This window comes from Labrus mixtus, chromosome 8, assembly GCF_963584025.1.
Source record: "Labrus mixtus chromosome 8, fLabMix1.1, whole genome shotgun sequence".
Lineage (NCBI taxonomy): Eukaryota > Metazoa > Chordata > Actinopteri > Labriformes > Labridae > Labrus > Labrus mixtus.
In genome coordinates this window covers 6,945,008-6,969,723 of record NC_083619.1, presented here as the reverse complement: position 1 = coordinate 6,969,723, position 24,716 = coordinate 6,945,008, and the positions used below count along the sequence as shown (strand labels likewise).

At 43.3% G+C, this 24,716-nt stretch overlaps 1 protein-coding gene across 6 annotated transcripts in view; it reads right to left on the bottom strand.

Annotated features, from left to right (window-relative positions):
- Positions 1-23,122, bottom strand: part of rnf220a (ring finger protein 220a) — a 166,905-nt gene extending 143,783 nt beyond the window's left edge. For 2 of the 6 annotated variants that reach the window (XM_061043983.1, XM_061043984.1), the window contains exons 1-2: positions 22,720-23,120; positions 8,242-9,374 (exon numbers count right to left, since the gene is read on the bottom strand). In XM_061043983.1, coding sequence (XP_060899966.1) covers positions 8,242-8,896 — 655 coding nt within the window. In that variant the 5' untranslated portion in view covers positions 8,897-9,374; positions 22,720-23,120. Of the gene's footprint in view, positions 1-8,241; positions 9,375-22,719 lie in introns of all 6 variants that reach the window. The other 4 variants (XM_061043985.1, XM_061043988.1, XM_061043986.1 and 1 more) reach the window with 4 other exon arrangements.
- Between the last annotated feature and the right edge of the window lie 1,594 nt (positions 23,123-24,716).

Genomic DNA, 24,716 nt, shown 5'->3' with positions numbered 1-24,716 from the left:
TTCACTAAATATATTCCTTCTTTTATTCAAGTTCACATTCAGCCTGACCTGAAACAGTCACCTGAACTCAAACCTGAGGTCTTGTTATGCAGTGTGTGTGTGTGTGTGTGTGTGTGTGTGTGTGTGTGTGTGTGTGTGTGTGTGTGTGTGTGTGTGTGTGTGTGTGTGTGTGTGTGTGTGTGCTTCAACTCACACCCACAAACACACACACACTCGTCGTCCCTCTAATGCCGCTCAGATATGCAGAGGCACCGCAGGGTCAATGTGAAGTGTCTCGCAAGATACTGAACACACACGTGCGCAAACACCGACACACTCATCCTTTTCTTTATCCGCGTCTTTTTCTGAAGTGCGGGCAAATCCGTGATCATCGACTGTTTATGCCTTTAACAAAGCCGGCTGCATGATTGCAATTTCACACGCCTAAAAACACATACAAACACACACACACACACACACACACACACACACACACACACACACACACACACACACACACACACAGGTATGGGGAATTTTGTGGATAAACCTGATCATGCTGGAGGAGAGACATGCACCATTATGAAGAAGCTGGAGCTTAAAGGGACATCCTCACTTAAATCAATGTTCAGATGTAATGTTAGCATGGGAATTAGCAGTTCACAAGAATCTGCTAAAGAGGATAAAAAAAAAAGGTTCATTTTGTAATAAATGATAGTGATGAAACAGCCTGTTTATACAAAGCCTCAAATGAGACCTTTAAGGCTGCAGAGTGCACTCCCATTATTGAATGGTGCAGATTCTGGTGCATGCAAATCATATGAGTATGCACACACACATTCACACACACACACACACACTCTGGCATGCATATAAAACACCCATTATTGATTTGTTTCACCTTTCTAAGGGACTTTAGAGGCCTTTTTTTGCAGCAGATGCTATAAGCTTAGCTCCTCCGGGACGGCGGCAACTTATGGTATCAAGGAGGATCAACTGATCAGTGCAACTTTCAGCTTGAAGAAAAAGAACAGTGCACCAAAAGATAATACCACAAACAATCCTTCTTCCTTATTTAAAATGTTGTTTCACTTCTGGAACAATTCCACAGGTGCAAGTGGTTTGATTATTAAAAATAAGGTATGTATGCATGTGCGTGTAAGAACTTGGCCGGTCCAGCTTTCTGAAGCGACAGTGCGTTGAGAACATTTAACCGTTGCGAACCCCACACACAAACACACAAACCGCTCGCTCGCATCATGGCCGCCATCAGCAGGAACCAATCAGATTTGATGAATAATTCAATATTAAAGAGGGTGTGACCATGTCAGGGTGGGTGAAGGGGGGGTTCTACCAAGCAGCAAGTGGGCTTTTTGGAAACAGGCCGGCTGTTTGTGTGTGTGAAAGTGAGAAAAGCAAGAAGGGGGAGGCCTGTCACACAAGACTGCATCCACAAACTGGCTGCAGATTAGATTACTGAGGAGAGAAGAGGAGAGGGGGTGAAGGGGGGGGGGGGGGGGGGGGGGGGGAGGAGATGAGGACAGAAAGGAGCAAGGGAGGTAAGGGAAGGAAATAGAAAGAGGAGGCAAATAGGGAAACAGAGAAAGTCGAATCTGTCAACACATCTGCATTAAGAGGAGTCGAAATTGCCGGGCGTACCTCGGCTCTGCCAGAGTTGCAGGAAAAGATTCAAAACTGGCAACCCGAAGCTCAAACTCAAACATGTAGCGTTATTTCATCGTAGCTGGAAAGTTCAATATCGTACAGAATTTTAAAGTCAAAAAACCAAAACGCTTTTGTGCTGACATGAAAAGAAACTGACTGAAAGGTTACTGGAAAGAGGAGTGTCAGAAAGTTGTGTGCATAAGTTCAGGGCTGTGACCTTATGTGAGCTTGTGTGTGTGTGTGTGTGTGTGTGTGTGTGTGTGTGTGTGTGTGTGTGTGTGTGTGTGTGTGTGAGTCTGTGTGTGTGTGTGTGTGTGTGTGTGTGTGTGTGTGTGTGTGTGTGTGTGTGTGTACACATATTAAAAGCTAAATGTGTGTTGTGTTGCCAGGTGTGCTGTGGTTCTATGAGGCTCAGTGGAGTTTTAACACAGGCTTTTTATTGGCCAAAGCTGACATCACCGGGGGAACAGAGTGGAATTCCGGAACTGAGGACGTTACAGACGTGAGTGTGTGTGTGTGTGTGTGTGTGTGTGTGTGTGTGCATGTGTGTGGGGTTGAAAGAGAGAGAGAGAGAGAGAGAGAGAGAGAGAGAGAGAAAGGATGTTTCTGTATTAGCTTCAGGATTCATTTCCCCTTCAAAGCAATCTTTTTCAAGAATTCCAAATATCCCAAATTTCCTAAAAAAAAAAAAAAAATGTTCTAAAAAAAAATCCTGACTCAAATTAAACAGCATGATGTAGTATTTTGTCATAATATTATAAAAAGTGCTGTTTCTATTATTGAGGAAAATGTGAGATGAGCAGGGGAGTATTTTGCAGGGAGCCGAGGAGGGAATCCTCTCATCTCATTCACTCTCCTTCATTTGCCTTACAGAAGCTCCAGAGGCTCATTTGTGTAACCTAGACCCCCTCACATGCACACACACACACACACACACACACACACACACATGTACACACACACGCATACACTCTCACACAGTGATCTGTGTCCAAATGGAGTGGCTTGGCCGACAAAAGGCTCGACAGGAAGCGACTAATCCTTGATCTGCGCAGCGACACAACAATGACCACAAGACGACACACACCGAGTGACACAACACACAGACCAAACTGCACAATCACACTAACACACACACACACACAACCACAATGAGACAATCGGTGCTTGCTTCCAGTTGCCACCCAGTGAGAGAGAAAGGGAGGGGAAAGGAATGGCTTGAAAGAGATATGGATAAAATGTTCCTGAAGATTTCATTTTTTTCCCCTAATAAAAAACAGAGCGCTTCTGGAAGGAGAAGAGAACAATGAAATCACTATTAATAGAAACGAAGAGTGATCATTACTCTGTATGTAAACGATGTGTGGATCAGGTGTATGAGGGCTGGTATCGACAGGGAAACAGACACACACTCCTCACCCTGGGGGAGCAGCAAGAAGGGCAGGAGGGCACACACAGGGGGGTAAACAAAGCCACCACAAGGAGGACAGTCACTGATGTGTGTGTGTGCGTGTGTGTGTGGGTGAGTGTGTGTGTGGCACAGTGGAGACTGACAGGGAGGCAACATGAGAGGGACAAGCCTTTTAACATCTGGCTAAGCACTGACAGGAAGAACACACACACACACAGACACACACACACACACACACACACACACACACACACACACACACACACACACACAGGCAGGCAGGCGAGTCCCAGTCCTAATTATTAGAACACTCTTACTTAACTTAACCCTGCCACTAGACCGTGACAGGCAGAGATGGAAGAGGGAAAAGAGGGGAGAGAAGGGGGGAGGGAAAGGGGGAAGAAGGGCAGATTTTTGTGAGGACGAGAGAAGGATGAGCGTTTCTGTCTCATTGGCTGATTTTTTAACCCCTTATATGCCAAAGCAGGGAGAAGAAGGACGATGGTCTGATGTCATTACAGCCCCACCCACTTGGTTTGATTGACAGGCGGTCTGTGCTTGAATCTTGCTGTCCAGCTTAGCAGCAACAATGGGAACACAATTTAAAGCAAAAGGTATTTGTCATAAATCAGCATGAGTGTCACTATCATCCATCTTCCATTTGTGAGAACTTTCCTTCTCCCTGGTTTATTTGTTCTGCTCTGTGTCTTCTTATAGACAAAAACAAATGTTTTTCTACTGGTCCCCGCAAAGTAACAACACTGGTGACTTTTGCTCTGCGGAAAAGGATAAAAAGAGATCAAGATAAACGAAGAAATGAGGGAACAGCAAAAAAATAACAGACGAGGAAGTCTCCAGCTGTGTGTTTAAACAGCTGTGTGATTCAAAATATGGTTACATACCGACAGGAAGACAAGGGGAAGGGAGAAACCTCCAGGCAAATTTTAAATGATCATTTCTGCAATTTTGACATTTTTTGACAGAATTTCAACATTCTGTAAGTGCATAAAAATAACATGCACTTAAATTTCAATTCAGCCCTCTTTCCTTTTCTCCATCATCCCCACAGACTTGCCATTTCGTTTGAATCCTTTCTTTATCTCCTCCTAGTTTTAGTCCCTTGCCCACCCCACATTTGCCAAAACAACTTGTTTTTCTTTCCTTCCTCGCCAGTAATTTCTGTTTCTTTTTTCTTCAGCCGCACATTTATCTCTTTGTAGACTTCTTGAGTCTCTTTCTCTTGTGTTTGATGTCATTATTGTGCTTGAAGAAATTAGCAAAAGGAAAACAAAAAGGAGAAAGAAAGGAAGAAGAAAGATGAGGAAGCTGGGTGAGACATTCAGGGTCAGGTTCAGAGTACATCTCCCAGCCTTGTGAATGTGGTGAGCGCAGAGAATGTAAACAAACAGACTACAGCTGTCACACACTCATATGTGGAGATACACACACACACACACACACACACACACACACACACACTCACACACACACACACACACACACACACACACACACAAGCAGGGAAGGGCGAAAAAGGGATAGAAGAAGTAAAGAAAATGAAGACGATGAAGGAGCACACAATCCTTAGCCGTGCAAAAACATCAAATCTGCTCCTCAAACAAACAAAGTGTACGGGGGGGGGGGGGGGGGGGGAATTGTGTCATTTGTCAACATTCCCATTAATTCAAATCACACATCCCATAATTATTTTATTTTACTGTATATGCACAAACCCCCTCCTCTGATTCATTCCTGTGCTAAAGCTCACACTCTGAATACAGTGAATGGTAATAGCTTTAAGAATAATAGGACATGCAGAGTCCTCTTAAGGCATGATGGGGCCTTTATGTGCAGGTTTAGCGGCTGACAGGTTAGCGGGTTTAGCTAACAGCCAACGTGCCTGCCCGTGCAGAGGGGGGATTTGGGAGGGCTTAGCATCGAGGAGGCCACTGTTTCTTGAAGTGGCGTGCCTGCGGGTTTGACAGAATTGCATGCAGGGAAGTTGAGTGTTGTGTTAACATTATTCTTGCTTTAGTGTGTAGCAAAGACGAAAGGATCATCTTCACAGCTGGGATTAACTAGCATGACAGATGATCGCATTGTGTTAGGATTCCACTAAAAAACATCCACATTTAAGATGTGAGGATATGATTTGAGGTGTAGAAGAAGAGATTTAAATTCAGGCCACTACGTTTTCTTTAAAGGTGAAGTTGAAAACTTTTGAACATTTGAGAGTTCATCAGATCTTAAAGCAGCTTTAAATCTCTTTGGCTGTGATTTAGTCACTTCAAACATCCAAGAAGTGGCCCAATGAGGACTGAGAGAATGTTTGAAAGCTCCTAAAAAAGTCATGAATATTATTGTCTTATATAAATCTGATGTTATCTTTCTTGTATTGAGCAAAAATTGTGAAATTGCATATTTTGTTTATCTTATTTTGTTGTTATTTTGCATGCAGTGCCCATACTGATAAAATTACACTTTGATGCTTTTTCAAAACTTTTTTTATTCAACTTTTTTTCCAATGTAGCTGAGACAGAAAAGTAAATTTCTCTGAGAGGAAACTCTTTTACTTTGGATTTAGTCTCTCCACACATTCAAGAAGCGGCACGATGACGACGATGCCTTCTGCTTGGTGACTAAGTGACTTTTGAAAAGTGAGCTTACCAGAGTTAGAGTTGTTATAGGTATTAAAATTTTATATTAATGTTTCAAACATGTTTACTTTCATACTGCACATTTATAGATACCAAATATTGTTTTTCTGTTTCTTATGATTGCCCATATTGATTAAATGTGTTGCTTTGACGCTTCAGCAAAATGATCCAGACACTTTCTTGCTTATTAAGCCTTCTAACTTTATTGATTTTTGCTTTTTTCCAAATTGTCTGTACTGTAGTTGTTTCCCAGCATGATTAAGTCAAACAAATGGCATGCAGCAGAGACAGTAAAGGACTTATTTATGATGAGATAGTTTGAATGTTCAAGAATGGAGAGCAATCATGATCTGCCAACACTACATTATAATCAGTCAGATATCAGCATTTTAATGACAGCTATAAATCATATTCATGCCAGTAATTACTACACTTCAGATATGAAGTTTAATCGCAGGAACAGTTCAAAGATCATAAGCAATATGTTTAAATCAACTGTCACGCTGCAATGGAAGCACCTTAGTTATATCTATGGAAACAAACTTAAAGATAAACTTAAGACATTAACACAACTTTATCTAGTCATTTTTATGACTTCTTTTCCTCATGTGCATTTTCAAACTCCCTCCGTCGCTATGATTTCTTTGTAGCAGCATATCTGATGAAAACTCTTTTTCTCTGTGAGATTTCTGAGTGCTATGTGTGAAGCAGCGTGGAGGCTGCTAGTTAGCTAATGTGTGTGTGTGTGAAGCTGCGAGAGCCCCTGTCCTCATGGGATTGTACCAAAGTGTTGTTTGTTCTTCACGCCTCCACTGGATAGCCAAAAGCAGTGAAGGAGAACCCATAATTCTTTGCTGTAAGCAGTGCCTGTGCACATCCAATTGCATTAGAAGCCTATGGTAGAGGTGGAGGATACTTGTGCCAAGATTTAACCTGATTAGATACAGATTCAGCCGTTCCAAAAGACAGCACAGGAGCCATCGGTGTTTCTATTTCTGGACTCACAGAAATATGTAGTGATGACATGGAAAGAATGGCAGTGACACACTCAGCAGCCACAGTTTTCTTAAGATAGGCCCAAGGCTGCAAGGTGTGTTTTTTAAATGCATTTGAGGTTTTAAATCAGAAGCCTAACTGACAAACGAGGTCCAAATCCACTCTTTGAATCTGTTTTTGTTCTCGTCTCTTTCCCTCTCTCACTTCATGCCCTCTTTGATATCTTTCTCCTCCTTCTTATTCCTCCTCAACCAGCCAGCCAGTGGGTGTCATTTTCCCAATTTCCTCCTCTCCATTCCCTCCCTCATCCCTTCTCTTTCTCACCCTCTCTGTCTCTCCTGCGGTGGTCTTTTTATCGGATCAGTCTCAGGTCGTCGCCTCTGTCCCTCATGTGTTCCATCAAGGATGCATCCCTCAAACACACACACACACACACACACATATGCTCTCCTTCTTACACAAGGAGCGGAGGAAGAATAAAATAATGAATATTGAAAATAAAGGAAAAAAAAGGGATACCATTAATTTAAGAAGGAAGACTGACTGAAGAAAAAAAAAGCAGAGAGAGAAGAGTTCCCCTCTTTTATTGAATTATGCACCACAGGCACGTCTCTGTCTCTCTCCTAATTTGTCGCTGAGATCCGTTGCAGCTTGTTGACATGTGTAGGAGACGTCGGTGCTCATGCTGAGAGCTGTTTGTGCGTCTGGAGGAGTGTTTATGGATGCTTGTGTGTTTGTGTTTGGAGCTCTCACAACCCCTCTCCCACCTCCCTTTTATTAGACACACACACGGCCTGCCAAGGGTTTGGGTATGTGGGTAAATCTTTTGGCAACGGGGATGCCAGCGTGGAGCTATGATGAATGCTGATGGCAAAGAGCAAGGCCGGTCTCTGAACCAGTCACTCACAGACTCACACACACATAAACACTAATCAGATTCCCAGTGCATGAGGGCCAAATGGCATCCTTCCACTGGTGAATGCTAATGTGACCAGTGGAGCTTGTGGGCTTGTGAAACACGGATTGGGAGAGCCAGGAGAGATGACGACAAGCGACTGTAGATGGGATTGTTTATCAGCGTGTGTTATGCTTGTGTGTGTGAAAATTTGCATTCTTTCACAGATTGCAGCAAGTTGTACTTTCATTATAATTTGAGGAACATCATTAAATCGTGCTGTGTGTGTCTAACAGTTTAGTTTTGTGAATGTGTCTCATTTGCAGTTTTCATTGTAAGAGTAGAATAATCTGAGAATAGGATGGTTTAGTTTTTGAACAGTTTGAGAACTTGTTGGGTGAGTTCTCAAAGTGTGACATTGTGCAAATCCCGAACAAATTGCGCTCATACTGAAGTATGATTTAAGATTCAGGCAGTTTAATATCTGATCACTGCCATACATTGCCTGTTTCCTTAACCATTGTGTAATCACTCGTTTTTTTCCATGTATAAACCAAGTATTTGTTACCCTTCTGCTTTGTGAGTTCAATATGGTTCTAGCTGTTTGGGTGCAAGAAAAGCTTTGAATTGTTACTCACAGCGCTCGATGCGGTCCTCAGGGCTGGAGGAAGTCTCTCGGTCAGACAGGAGGCCTGACACGGCGAAAATCTTTTTCCCACTGTCCTCCACCGCTTTCAAGGCGCTGCTGGGCGAGCCTCCAGGAGGGATCTGGGCGCCGCCAAAGTCGTATTCTTTCCCCTCTGCATCGGAGTACCGCAGGTGGGGGGAAGCGTCCGCATCAAGGCAGCCTTTGAGGCGCTTTGCTGGGGTAAAAGCAGACTGATACCCACCAGGTACCCCGTCCCGATCATCTGGAGGTGAAGCGAAAGGCCGGAAGGCTCCGACGCCGCTGTGATTCAGCATGCTAATTGGCGAGCAGTCCAGGTTAGGCGGGGCAAACTGATGATGAAGGTGGAGGAGGGATGGAGGAAAATCCCTGTTGGGGAATCCTGGTGGTACTCCGCCCTGGCGGTGGTACATTGATGCAAAAGTGTAAGAACCATTGTTGAATGGCAAATGGACGTCTTTTTCAACAGAGACAGGGACGCCAAATGGACGTGGCTGCTGGCAGGGAATGGAGGCATCCCGCGATGCTTCAGCTGTGGAGGCCAGCACCATGAGGGCTGGAGAGGCCAGGGGATTGGGCAGGTAGGAGGAGGTCTCCATCTTGAACGCTGCCCTGTGAAGGTCCATGTTGGATTTAAGGAAAATGTCCCAACAATATTAAGAAAAGGAGGCAAAGATTCCTCCTCACAAGGACTTCTGACAATGTCCAAGACCCTTAGAAAGGGCCTGAGGAAGTGCGGGAATCTGGGTAGGAGATTCAAAGCACTTTGCTTTTTAAGGAAGGAAAAGTGAGTATTGTCAGTTCAGCTACTTTGAAGGTCGTAGAGATTAAATTAATTATTCTGATTCCCACCAAATTTTCTTGTGGGGGATTCAGTCCAGATCATTCCTTGCCAGGTAAGTTCCGATTGGTATGATCAGTCCTTCACAGACTTCCCAGTTGTACCACCTTGAGTCCTGATGATGAATTCAGTAAATTGTCTCGGTTGAGGTTTGTTCTCCTTGGAAAAGATCAGTAAAAGCCACCTTCTTGGAGAGTTTATCCGTGGAGGTTGGACATCCGTTGGTCATCAAAGCTGGTTCCTCATCTTCTCGGGTCACCAAACTGAGGAGATATGAAAACAGACATTAGTTTCTGATTAGTTTCAGAGGATTGTGGTGTTGGTTTGGATTGGAAAGTAGTTCAAATCACCAAATGCAAGAAAACCATCAAGCTGAGAATATTTTCCTAACAAGGTGGTCTTGCTGGTCGGAACAAGTCGATGCGATGCCAGAGACGAGAACAGCTGTTCCACCTGTTCTGCACAGTTAACCAAACTCTTTCAACATCCTTTATAGAAATTATAATCCCTTTGTTCACTTTCACCTTCTCATTTTTCTGATAATTTGTACTTTCACAGACAAGACTCATGCTGCCTTTTTAACAAAGATCAACGTCTCGCCCTCAGTCTGTATTTAGTGGAAAGTAGGGGAGCTGAGTGGAATCTTTTTTAATAAAGAATCCACTGAAAGCTGAGGCTTGAAGTCCAAACCTTTGGGGACAGAGTGCTCTTCACCAGACACTGTTGTTAAAGCTACAAACTCAGACTCTCTTGGGAGAAATTGTCCTCAAGTTGACACTGCTGATGAAATCCTGTAAATCCCTGCCCTTTGTCAAAAAGCCAAGAACTATTTCAAACCCCAAACTTCTCCCACTCTCCCCTCCTGCTCTTTAAAAAAAACTTCCCCAAACTGTTTCCACATCACATCTTTCCATTCCGATCTCTACAGCCCTCCACGTCTCATCTCTTTCCAAATGTCCCCTCCTTGTCCTCCATCCTCTTAATCTGGCCATCTCCCCCCCTCCTCCTCTTTCTCTTCTCTCCCCAGTCATCTCCTCCTCTCATCTCCCTAGCGCTATCTCTCCTCCTCTCCTTGCATCTCAGATCTCGGTCTAAGCCGCTTATTTCAACCATCTCCCAGGATCTTATTGGACCAGAACCACTTGTCTTAAGATAAGGACACACATACACACATTTTAACCACACACACATCTGATAAGAGGCTATGTGGCTGGATGTACAGCTCGACACCCGACTCGGTGGGGCGAACACACTCCTCGCTCTTGCAGGCGACGCTACCCTCTCTTCTATCCGTCTATCTAACCACTTTTAATTTCCCAATTTTGACTATCTGTCCTCCCTTTCTTTTTACATCTCTGCTGTCAGTCTCTTCTCCGCTCATCCCTCCATCCCCCCCCCGCCTCTCCCCCGCTCCATTCTCCCTTGGGTGATTCCGATGGGTGATATCATATCAGACCTCTCCATCTGCCATCCACGAGCCAGAGGAAATCTGACTGAGTGAATAAATTAGCTGTACTTGACCTCACGACCTGCCCGGCATCCTGGGCAACAGACTAGAATCTTCCCTCCCGGGGGGATTAGATTGGATGGTGTGATTGGCCGGTCGAAGGAACGCAGAGAGGCAGGCGATGAAACGAAAAAATAACATTTCAGAGATTTTATCCCCAAAGGGCAATTTGAAGGTGGCTGGCTTGTTAAGTGCCCAATATGTAAAGATTTAGAGCAGGTAAAGATGTGCTTGATGTACACAAGCGATTGAAAGATTTGTTTTTTTGGATTAGAAAAATCAAATCAGCTTACATGCAAATAGGTTATCTACAGTAATTTTACCAGGATTTGTCAAATCTGATCAAATTAAATGGCATTTTGCACCATCAAAAAGCATCATTCTCGGTTTTATTATCATAAAAGTCACTGCTGCCTTCAAAATTCATCCACAGAGGGACTCATAAAAGGTCAAACGTGAAGTCATGTGTGCGCACACATTAACACTCGACAAACAAAAACTCGCACAGTATCAAGTAGCGGACCCGGCCCGCTCCAGACGAGCTTCAAAGCTGCGTTGACTAGGAGCCAACATCAAAGGAGAAACTCCCTGGGAAATGAAAGGAGAAAATCTTTTATAGCTATCAGCTGTCCACAACACTCATTCAAATCAATTTCCAAACCTGATCTCGGCTTTGGCACGCTCCCCCACCTCCCACACACACACACACACACCAACAACAACTGCCAGGAGGAAGGAGAGGGCCCTGAGACAGAGAGCAATGGGGAGATGTGAGATGTTTTACATTACCGCAAATGTACAGTAGACGAGTGTGGAGTGTTGAAGACGGCTTACGCTAACACGCCTCTGGTCTGGACAGATGCCACAGAGTCACGTTACATGCCTCTCTTCCTTCTCCTCCTCTTCTCACCCGCTCCTCCCTACCTACCGCAATCCATCCTGGAAATAGCACCTTGAAAATGTAGCCATGACAAAACTCTTGTCTTTCTTTCTCTCCATCCCTCTTTCTGTCTATCAGTTTCCTCCTCCCTCTCCTCCTCCCTCTGTTCATCTCTCTCACTTTCTCTGCTGGCGACACCTCTCTGTTCGCGCTGTAGATCAGATCACGCTTTCTCCCGGTGTAACCTCTAAAGTTGGAGTGTGTCTGAGGTGTTGATAGCGAGGTAATACACTGATAAGTACCGGGATATTTCAATTTTATTATCATTACCCAGCAGGCCGAGGGACGGCGAGTGAAGGGCCGCCAACTTGAAGCAGCCAATCCAATAAGAGGACACTGGATGTTTCCTTACAGGCCGCAGGAGGAAAGGAGGGAAGGGGAGCGGAAGGGGAGAGGAGAGCAGAAGAAAACGAAGGTGATGGAAAGAGAAGAAGGGGAGGAGCCATGAGAGGAGAGGCGATGAAACAAGTGGAAACAGGAGGACAGTAAGGCCAAGAGAAAAAGGAGAGGAAACAAGGAGAGAGAGAGGAGTTGAGGGAGGAAGAGAAAAGGAAAAAATAAAAAGGAAAAAGAGAGTCAATTAAACAAGAGGTGTAAAAAGAGAGGAGGAGAGGACACAAGGGTAAGGAGAGAATGCAGGAGAGGAGATAAAACAAGGAGGAGAGGAGGAAAGAGAGAAGCAATGACACAAGGAACAGAGAGAAGAGAATACCTTGAGTGAGGAGAGGAGAGGAAAGGAGAGGAGAGGAGAGGAGAGGAAAGGAGAGGAGAGGAGAGGAGAGGAGAGGAGAGGAGAGGAGAGGAGAGGGTGTGATATCAGAGTGAGGGGTACAAATTTCATCTCCCCTGGTGATTGACACAAGCTGGCTGCCTTCTGGCCTGCTGGTCTTCAGGCCCATGTGCGAACACAGACACACTTACACACATTATACACATCTGTATGCGTTGAGGCCTCGAGAAACTGATACCCAGCACTTCAGCTGACTCTCTGCATTAAACTTTTGTGCGGATGCTTTCACAAATGAAAGTGTTACTTTAAGATTATAATTAATAATAACTGCTATCTTTACTTGTAAATCACACACAATCACGCAGTGCCATGAATCTGATAAAATGCAGTTGTGTTTTCCACCTTCTCTTTAAGATAACAATCATAACTCCAGATGACATCTACCTATGCATATCATCAATATATACAAGTGCAATTACATGTTAACGCTCACACGCATAATGTCACTCGGTGCCACTTACAATCCCATTTGCCACCGAGGGATACCACCCACACATTGTCTGACACCGGCTATATGCATTTTATAATAGAAAATGTCACAGGGGAACATTTACCACACTGTCATAATTTGATTACAGTGTGCAAGAATGATACAGCTTGTCGGCACGATATTAAACACAAACAGCGAGGAGGGCTTTTCACGTCAAATCTGCACTTTAAGTGACAACGTTATACCGGCCGGCGAAATTGCGGTGTCAACAACAATGTGCCTTAACATCATTCTGAGGGGGGATTTCACTCAGGGAATGTGAGCTGCTGAGAGGAGGGGGGAGGCTGCAGAAGTCAGAGATTCTATGGAATATAATCATCATATGTGGTCATAAACATCATCATTGTTCTTTTAGAATAATGATTGAATGTTATTTGCTTCTTGGAGGAATCAGAAAAGACATTTTCAGGAGTTAAAGACATCTCGATGATGGCTTTATGGGTATAAAATATCACTTTAAGCCTTCATTGTTAAGAATGATTGTTACCAAAAAAGGCACCTGTAAACTAGAGGAATGTGTTTTTTCCACATCACTGTTTCTCTGGGTGTTACAGTGGATCTTTTCTTTGATCCAGAACTGGACGAGGGAGACATTGAGCATTCATGTGTGTGTCAGGATCAAAAAAAAAAGTGAAGGCTAAAATGGGATTCAAATAAGTACACTGCTGACAACGAGCGCCCCGTCTCATCGAAGCCGTCCTTTTTGTTGACTGCTCGGAATAAATATTTTTCTCACTCGGCTGCTTTGAGTGTGTAACCGACGCTTCTGCTGCTCCAACACGGGCACTGAAAGTTGTCACATCGAGTTTTCCACTGTGTCTGCTGAGTTTCAGAGAGGAACGGACGCAGACGAATCCAATTTTTGTTATAAAAATGTCTTGTCGGCTGTGACTGCTGTGTGTACACACACACGTCAGTGCAAGTGTGTGTGTGTGTGCCTGCCGAGACTGTCGGGAAGCAAAGCAGCTGAAGTCGTTTTTTCCCCCCTCCTCTCTCTCTCTTTTCTAATGGAGACAGGGAGAAAAGCAGTCAAAACCGCAGGCCTGTCTGAGTGTGTGTGTTTGTTGTCTGTGTGTGTGTGTGTGTGTGTGTGTGTGTGTGTGTGTGTGTGTGTGTGTGTGTGTTTGCGTGAGAACACTCTTCCCGGCCCATGGATATATTTAGAGATTGTTGACAAGCGTGAAAGTGCCACTCTTACTTTTATTACAAGACAGGCTGAGCTGTGTCGTTCATCTCATCTCTGCTGAACACACACAATCACTCACACAAAGCAGCACATCATGGACACACTATTTAAAGAATTTAAACGATAAAACACACAACGCAGCAAATGATACATTCATGCACCACCACAAAAAGTGCATGTTAATTAGAAAATAACTGCCTCCACAAAAGAGCTTTGTATTTAATAAGAAGAAATCTGAAGTATGTATCAGAGAAGAAGAAAGACAGAACTCTCCAGAGAACAAAATGTTCATGTTGATATCCTCTCCAGTCTCTCTTTTGACTCTACACTTCTCTCTCTCTCACTGTTCTTCACCCTGACAACATTGGCACGGTTTATTTCGGGGGCTAATATCAGCACTGTAGACTTTACACAACCGTTAAAATCAACCAGTAAAATATTTTATAGAAGACAGTCAACCTTGAGTGAGACAAAATGATGCAGGAGCCACTTTTTGAACGACAAATACGACAGGGGAAAAACTTTTTTTACACTACATTATTAGCAGTCATTTTCTCACACAAAAACAGATACACCATAACTCATCAATATGATGTCAGTGAAGACTTTAATGTGTCTGAAAAATCCAGACCTCTCGTGACAGCAGGCCTCGTTTTAATCATTTCGACGTGGATTATCAATAAAATAAGTTGATGACTTGCAAGATTTGGTTTGACTCATAAAAGTTCAACGTCACCAAATATGCAGACTTGTTGTCTTCAGGTGAAAGTGCAGACACATGCATGGCAGAAGTAAGATATAGCACTGAAACTGAAAGACTTTTCTTTCCCTAAAATGAAGATTAAAAATCCTGCATACAGAAGAAAGGCTTGTTTTGTATTTTTTGGAAAAGTCTAGGTAAATGGAATAAAAACACATCTATTGAAAGAGAAAACCAAAGCGCTCCAAAGACTCCTTTCACCATCAGCCAAAAGACAAAGACAACATTTCTATGTAAAGCCCTGCTGTCAGATATTAAATATTTACCGCCATGACACACGAACGAAGGAGAACAGAGAAAGTAAACTATCAGTCTGCAGTGCATGTGTGTGTGTGTGTGTGAGTGTGTGAGTGTGTTTTTAGCATAAAAACGTGGCCTAACCTGCACCAGGTCCACTCAGTATTCCAGACAGGCCTTGATGTTTGTGCTTGTGCGTCAGTATCTGTGTGTATCTGCGCGTGTGCTGGCCGATGTCCGGAGCAACAGTCGATACTATTGAAATGTGCTCATTCATGTCTGGCTGTGAGGCAAAGCTCAAATGTCCTTGTGAATAAGAATCACACCCATCTATCTCCCCTTCCCCTCTCTCATTTGATTTGTCCTTGTCTTTCTTTTTTTTTTTTTCGTACTACAATTGTCATTTTGTCTCCAAATGTCTTTCAGATATCCAATCTCATGTTTCTCTCGTCTTTCTTCCTCTCTCTCTGATATGAAATCTGTAACCTGGTTATTCGCCTCAGCCAACAGCTGCTGCAGTTAACAGAAGACACATGCATGAGCAGTGAGAAAATGATTACAGTAAGATTTAATAATACACAGACACACACATCATCCTGAGGTGGATAATGACACTCGGGCAATATTCTGCAACAAAATCAATAAGGATTGGACGAGCTTGTGCAGGAGAACATGCAAGCTTTGTGCAGCAGTCAACTAATGATAAATGTCTGAAGAAGAACTCATTTGTGTATTTTTTAAAGCAGAAAAATAGAAGATGGGCATGTTTTTGTCATCTCTCTTCCTTGGATCTCTCTGTGACATTAAAAGAAATAGTCCTGGAATAAAATAAGAGGATTTACTTCTCAAATAAGCCTCTGTGATGTCGGAGACAGAGTCATGGCCTGGAAGACAGAAATGGTTCTGGACGCGGGCCCTGACCTGTGGCAGGGATTTCTATTCATGGCAGCACCGGCAAGGCCCCGGTTCAGAGAGGGGCCAGCTAATTCCTGGTACGGACGGGGCTAAATGGGAAAAGCACACCATTCTGTGGCTTGGTGTGCTTTTGGATTATTGGTAAACCAAATCGCAGCCGTTTTTTGCCGTCATTTATTTCTCTTAAATTATATTAAATAAACATTTTTTGACATGTTGTGCAGCAGTATGGGCCTGTTTTTCTGAACTTGGCTATGCACAGAATCAAATCTTAATTATATGATTTAAAGAGCCGGAAGAATACCAATCAATCACATGAAGCAGGTTTACACTGCATGGCTACATTTAGAACAGAGGGTGAAATGACTAAAGTATCCTCCCTGTCTACCTTAAATATAACATTTTAATATTTTATTTATGCTGACTGTCTGCTACTGCGACACCGAGCTTAACAGAAGCAAAAAAAAGGATTCAGTTAAAGGCTGACAATCTCCTCTCATGCCTCGTATTTATCCGTCTCTGCTGGGTCATAATACTTTTAACTTTTCACAGACGAGGCACGCAACTCGCAAAATCCTCACAGCCCTGACAGATGACACTCATGTCTCTGTGCTGACCGACAGGTGACAGACCTCACTGTGTGTGTGTGTGTGTGTGTGTGTGTGTGTGTGTGTGTGTGTGTGTGTGTGTGTGTGTGTGGGGCACCGGCCGCCCTGCTATGATGCTTTATTGCTGTGCTGTGCCGGCGTGTACAACAGCAGCCACTAATCTCCCCGGCTGGCAGGCAGACAGGCGGCTGGCTGGCCGGTTTGTGCTGCAGGCTGCATGCAAGTGAGTGCAAGCCAATTAGCTCAAGTTTAACAAGGAAGACGTGTTGCCAGGTTTGCTGTTTTCACTTACAGATTCTGCTGTAATGATCCGCTTTTGTGGAGTTAATAATGATAATAAGAACAATGGGAAATGTGTTTGAAGCCTGTCGGGAAATGATGTGTGCCGCTCTGCATGGAGGCCAAAAGGTCACAGATGCAACAAAAAAACTTTATGTGAACTTATCAAAAGCTGCAGTCTTCAATGTGAGCATAAACGTGCATGTGTGTGGTCCTGCACGTGCATAAAAAGAGTCTTTTTTCCCCTGCAGGTATCATGCAGTGTTTGGTCAGATCAGGCCGCATGTATCAGTCTCCTGCCTGGCTGCACAGAGGAAAATGATAAGCAGGCTTCACAAACACTGCCCGTGTGCAATCGATGGACGCAAATGCACCAACAGTGTCTTCAGGGGAGGTGTGCGAGAGGGGGGGGCGGGGGGGTGAATATTAGCTTATTTTCCATGCAGGGAGCTTGTGATACGGCTCCCGGTGTAATTGACGAATGAGAGAGGAAACCTGAGAGAGATATGATGTAGCGCAGGAGGGGGGGGCGAGGATAGATGGACATATTGAGACAGAGACACGGAGCAATATGGAGAATAGAAAGTATCTGACATCCGACACAACTCCTCTCCCCCCCATTAGGCTAATTCTTTGACTTTCTCTTGTTGCCGATAGCATCTCCGAGTGATATTTCCCCTTCTAACGGTATTACCAGAGGCTGCCTGCTCCAATGCAATCAAACCATTAAACACAACTGCTGCAGCCCCCTGCATGGACTGATTTCCTTCCAATAGAAAATGACTGGATATGAGCTACTCCTCTTTCCTGTCATCAATAAAAGGAATCATCGGGTCTGCATGCACAACCACAGGAGGGAATAAACTGCAGGTTTGGCAGCAGAATTGTTATCTGCTCAGTGTGTTAGAAACAATCATCTCATCGATATCTGTCTTTTTTGTTTTGTACATTTCTAAGTTTTCTAAAACAAGAAAAGAGGATAAGAAGAAAAATATGATTTAATTTAGTTTTAAAATATAATAAAAACAGAAGAAAATCCTTTTTTTCCATAATGATACCTTTTATGGATCAAATAATCAAAGATAAAAGGTGCATTTTATTCAAGAAAAAAATCAGCCCTGCAAAATAAACATTATTAATAAAGTTGGCAGTGTGTGAAAAACATCAAATAAAAACTTTGCATCCGAGTTCAATCACGGAATATTGAACAAATCAATCATAATCGCCCCAAAACACAATCTGCGTTGCGGACAGGCTACAATTTCCAGCGAGAGGAAAAACATTTGGTTACTTTTGATCAGCGAGACAAGCCCAACAATATCCCGCCATTAAACGATCGCATCCGGGTCTTCGCACTTAATTACGGTGATTATAGGAGCGATAAGGAGACAACAATAAGAGAAAGTTTTAGGATGCAGGGCCCGCTCGTGTCTGCGTGTTCAAACACTTGTTATTTACCGGCGACGCGTTTATTTCAATTACCGGCTGCATGTCAAATTAGCTCTCGCATGTAGTGTTTATTAGCACAACAAAATAATAAAACACACACACACACACACACACACACACACAGGAGGGGGAGGAGAAAGGGGGAGGAGGAGGAGGGAGTGAGGGAGGAAGAAGTGGAGGAGTTGGTTCTGCTTTTAATAAAGAATGAGGAATTAGTGCATATTGATAGGACTTAATAGACCGAGGGGGGTCATCAAAGTAGTCGCGACTGAGCGATCCATGCTTAATTTACTATCAGTGTCATGTTATGGGGGAGAGCGGGAGGAGAAGGGGGGGAGGAAAGGATATTGGGCGTGCGTCATGACGCATTAATATTCCCAAATTTAAAAAAGTTGCCCTTTTTGGATGAACATACACAATTAAAGTCGTGAATACATTTGAATGTATAATAATTCAGATCAACTCAAATGTGTATGAGGGGTGGAGCAGGTTTTCTTCAGCTTTTTGTATTTTTAATTCCTCATTATTATTCCCTTCTCCCCCAGAGAGGCGGCGGTAAATAAAACTTGGTGAGCAGCAACCCCCCCCCCCCCACCAAAAAAATAACTCCTGCTTTTAATGATCTTAAAACATTTGATGGACATGATTTCGAGGCTGCTCACCAGCTACTCGGTAATTGTTAATGTCGCGAGAAAAGTGATAGTTAACTGGTTTTCTGATAATTAACCGGTTGGAATTTGTCTTTTTGTTTGTTTCGGCCGCAGCGCCTCTTCGGATCCAAATTAAAATAACCCCCCCCCCCCCCCCCCCCCGCGGACATCGATCCAGCCCAGAGGTGTGAAACAGACATTAATTTTAGTTCACTTCTCGCTGCGCAAAGGAGGGCAGCACGAGAGATCAATGGCGAGCAATAACAGCTGACTGCTGAGAGAGGAGGAAGAAGAGGACGGAGGAGGAGGGGGGGGGGGGGGGGGGGGGGGGTAAAAAACGCTGACAAATAAATCATCTTTTGCTACTTTTCCTCCAATCTCGACACTTTTTTCCCTCTTTTAGCGCGTGCAGACTATTCCTGTGGGACGGGAGGAGAGAGAGGAGGATGAGGCCTAAATGAATAAGTGAGAAAAATAAACAGACGACGGATTCTCTGGGAGATGAAATTAAAGAAAAAAAGAAGCAGTGGTATTCAATTTGGTTGAGGAAAAACAAATGTGCAGACTTTATTATGACGTCATGTTAAAGCTTGCTTCATGATGTGTCATTTAAAATAATAGTCTATAATAGGCTATTATATTATTTTGGACTGAAAATGAGCAACATAACGAGATCAACTGAGATCTGTGGCAAAACTATTTGTAATGCACATTAAATCTTACATTTCAAACTCAAACCCAACATAACAATTTGAATTATTATTTTCCTGCAGACGTATAAATAAAAGTGAGATGCCTTCACGGCCCGTGTAAACGTGAAGCGGCGGCCTATAAATCACTGAGCTCGGAAACCTGAAGCGGAAAATAATGAAACGATACAGAGAGTGACACGAGGTGCATCACTGTGATGATCACAGCGTTTTACTGTGAAGAGTACAATAAATAAAAACACCTTTCAACAGAATAAAAGTATCATCCTGTAGCTCGAAATGCAGCTTCAAATGGTCTTAATTTAAAAAAGGCCTCTAATGTAACACAGGATTCACTACAAATATGACAACGAGACCAAAATGAACCAAAAGTTTATCATTAACATTCTTAAACTGATAATAATTTAACTACAATTTAAATTAGGGTAGCCTATGTATTTCATGAAAACACATTATTGCGTTTAACCGGAACCATTCAAATAAATGTACACTCTGCAAATTACTAGTCCTAAATATTATTAATAACTCGTTTTTTTTGAATGACTGCATTAATTAATATGTATAAAGTGCAGAGTAATGGGCTGAGTTACGTGGCCTAATGGAGAAATGACAAGTCTTATAACCGGATCGTTAGAGGAGGGAAAGAAAAGTGCTCCGTTTTCCTCATCACTAAATTTTGTTAATAAAAAAAACGACAATATAAAGCTTTGAATAAAAAAAGGACAAACAAATGATCCTTTAATGTATTGCATAATGCAAATGAACATATTTAAATAAAATGTTTGTGTTGCACGTCCTCCTCTACAAATGTTCCACTTTAAAGAGATAATTATTGCTTTCTAATGGGAGTGTTTGGAAATGAACAGACTCGGCTGATCGTTAGAAGTCAGGGCTGGTTGATCTTACAATCAATAAAATCAATTGAACTGATTCATCAGGCTGGCTTCACTGGATCCTGATCTGCAGTTTGTGATTTTTTTGGAGGAACTATAATTCATTCTTCACAGCGCGCTCAGTTCAGTGACCCGCCTTCAGTGTGCTTTTTACGCGCTATTTGTGGCAGGCAACGACAGGACTGTTTAAACCAGGAAATAATCACTAATATGTCTGCTGCGTTTTTCCCCCACACTAATGATTGTACTAGTCCCTGCATGTTCTGACTGTTGCGGATTTGTGCTGCAGTGCATAGGTCCGGGCGTGTGCGTGAGGTCTCACTTGCTTCATGACCCTCTTTAAAAATAAATCAAATTAAAAAAGCGGTACGGATGTGATAAAGACGAGGGGGATACATAAAGTAAGATAAGAAAAAATAGGAAAAAAAAGTCACATAAAAGTATATTTCATCAGCGGGTTGAATTGTCTTTGTCCGTCTCTCTGAATAAAAAGTTAAACTTATTGTGAAAAACTAATAAAACAGATTTAATTTCACTTGAAGAGCCAACGGTATAAAAAATATGAGAAATAAAAGGTCGAAAAACTCGAACTTCTGTCATAAAGCTGCGAGCTTTTTAACAAAAGTAAAATAATGTAAAAAAAAAAAATTAGTGGTCGTCGTTATTCCCCCTGATGATAAACTGAAAAAAAAATAATTGAAAACTGAGTGTTGTATCCGGTCAAACCGACGCAGCAGCAGCGGGACCTCGCGCTTTGGGGGAAGCCGACTTTGGCTCACTGTGGTCGGCCTGGAAGCGGGAGGGCCCCCGGGACCTCCGCTGGCTCTGCGCTGCTTATTTAGGGGGAGGATGTAAATTATAAAGGCTCCCTAGTTAACAGGTGTTTCCCAACTGTGTGTGCAGGTCCGTGTGTGAGCACATGCACACGCATGCTCAGCAGCGAGTCGCCTTCTTTTTTAAATTCAAGCCGTCTGTTACTCCTTCAGAGAAACTGAGAATAATTTGTTGCGTATTTAAGGGGACTTGATTGACTCACGCTTAAAGGGTGGAAGTGTTTCTGTGAAACGCTCCTCAGTTTTCATCCTGTTTTTTAACTTGTTGTTTTATTGCCCTATAATGTAGCCTAACATATTTGTTTTTAATTCAAAGTAATATCAGAGATTTGTTTACGGATACTAGTGATACCATTATTTAATAATTTAAATATTTAAAGAGGTTTATCATACATTAAAATCTATTTGAAATATTCATTAAAATGTGCTTGATGTCAGGCAGTAATGGAGCAAACTAACGGGACCAATGTAGCAGATTCTGCCCCATGCTTCTCTCCTCAAAGTGCTTCAGTTCTCCAAAGCAACGTTATTTTCTCTGTTACTTTGACATCAATTCAGCGAGCTTTTTGCACTGCTGTCTGATGGAACAAGACTATTCGATTTTTTTAAAAAAAGACCAGCTGTGGGCCTGCGGACTAACATTCATTATAGAGGAGGGAATAGATCTCTGAAGCTCTGCAGAAATAAAAAATATATTTTCTCTGTAAGAAGTTAAATGTATTTTTTATCAATTGTTTCCTGACGTTTTAAATTGATAAAATGATTTAATCACTCATTTCTAAAGTCAGCTAAAGAACTCGCCGTGCCTTAGAGCAAACAGATAATAGAGATATTTTGAAGCTATAAGTTGAAACACTGAAGTGAGGCGGTGCAGGACACTTGTAATGTACTTGTGTATGTGGATGGTAATGTATGCGTAATGGCATTGACACGCGCACTATCCTGAAACAAGTGTTTTCTAGAGGACACTTTCTTGTCTGGGAACACACACACACACACACACACACACACACACACACACACACACACACACACACGTATGCTCAGATAGACAGGAACCGATAACAACGTGCACGTACTCACGAGCAAATGCGTAAAGTCCGTGTCCAAGCGGGGACAGACAGTGCCTTGACTTTTTCTATTAAAAAACATTTATTTTTTTACGCGTGGAGACGCCGCCGCACAGCGAGCAGAGCGAACAATCCCTGAGAAAGTTTATGGAAACGAACACGAACCCCCGCTTCCAACACAGAGAGAGACGCGGCGGAACGCGAAAAAGGCGTGAAAGCACAAACTGTATGAGCTTCAAACCCAACAACAACAACAACAACAACAACAAAAAGACAGTCAGTGTTACTCACCTCGCCGCGGCAGAATCCGCTTCTTCTACAGACAACTCCTCGGCTTCCGGCTTCTTTTTTTTTTATCCTCACAACAAACGGAAAACTTTTTCTGCGGAGTGGGAATCTCAGCAGCACTGTCCCCTCTAGCTCCTGCGCAGCGGCAGCGGAGATAACGGGAGGCGCTTTGTGGAAGAAAAGTAGTTAACACCTCCCTGTTAGGTTAGCAAAGCGCAGCCAGAGAGGAGGACAGAGAGAGCGAGGGGGAGAGAGAGAGAGGCTGACTTTCCACAAACACAGAGTAAAGTGGGTATCAATAGCCCCTCCGCTGAAACACCGAGAGGGACGATCAGTGAGAGGAGAGGAGAGGAGAGTGGAGCCGGTGAGAGGGAGCGCAGGATCGCAGACACGGTGGCAGGCAGTGGTGGTGGTGTGAGGGGACGAGGGGGTGGGTGGGTGAGGGGGGGTCTCACAGTGCTCTACAGCGACGTGTGTGAGGCTGGAGCTGAGCTGCGCGAGGGATGAGTGGGGAATGTGGGGGAGGGTGAGGAGGAGGGTGGAGGGAGGGGTGTCCAGAGCGCACCGAGGTGCAGTGCTGCCGCGCAGCGCTCGGGTCGCTCATCGACTGACAGACAGACAGACACAGACATACAACCTCTCTCCGTGTTTCTTGGGGAAATTACACACTATATAAATATATATTTTTAATTATTTATATGTGTGAGCTTTTGGTTTATCTGGACTTAAACTTGGTCATATGGGCTCTCAAACTGCGCTCTCTCTCTGTGTCCTGAAATGAGTCTGGAGCACTGTTTCATTTTTTTCTGTGAGCGTTCAGAGAAGCGGACAGTTAATGTGTCTGTCTTTGATCAAATCAATAGTGACAATATAAAAATATAACATAAGAAAATAGACGTTTTTTGCTCCATTTTTATTTAAATTACCAATAACAACAAAAAGAATAGGTGTTTAAACATTGAGTCTATGAAATAAGAACGACTGTATTTGTCCGTGAGTGGACACTGTTTCCCATAACCCCCCAGTATCATGCCTCCCCCCCGTCGGTCTGCTGTGTCGTTCCCCTGGGTGATTTCCACTGCGCTTTGTGCGCAAAGTGAATGAATTATCCCCCTCCTCTTTCTCTCTCTCTCCCTCTCTCTTTCACCCGTTGGAGAGACTGCTCACCATAAAGCCAATGAAGTCCACCTCTTAACAAAAAGAGGTGGACCAGCAGACACTCTTATAAAGTGCGCACTAGAGACAGAAGTTAGTGAGACGGAGGGAAGCTGAGCCGTGTGGCCCGGCAGTGATCAACCCACATTCCCAAGACATTCTCAAATTTGATTGTTTAAGGTTCCCAGTTTATAAAGTATTGGTTTGCAATCGATCTTGCATCATTTTGACAGACGTGGCAATTAAAATGTGAACATTTAAGTCAGATTATTTTTGTACTTTTCAGCGTATTCTTCATTCTCTCTCCAATCAACTGTCTGCAAAGTTGAACTCAGTGGACTGTTTTAGGTGGTTATACAGTGTGTGTGTGTGTGTGTGTGTGTGTGTGTGTGTGTGTGTGTGTGTGTGTGTGTGTGTGTGTGTGTGTGTGTGGGTCAGACTGGGGAAGACGGGAAGCTCTTGTCTACCTCTGCACTACACCCCCCTGCTGGACACATGTGGAACTGGCCCACACTTCTGTTCTAACTTCTTTTTCTCCTCTCCTCACTTTGAGTTTACTGTTCACCTTTGAATGGTTCTGCTAGAAGCAACAGTATTATTCACAGTTTTTGTGCACTTAACAGGTGAATCAGATTGGAAAACTGTGACATAAATTCAGTTTTTAAAATAATTCAAATGAGGATTAATAAAAAGAGCACGCTGTACTTTAAAGTAAAAACACAGCAGGTTTCATTAACACACGAGGTTAAAACACCTGGTGGCAAAAAACGTCCAATTAAATGCATCTCACCGTCATTGGCAGGACAGTGGGTGTGGAATTGTTTTAATACTTCCATGCCAGTCTC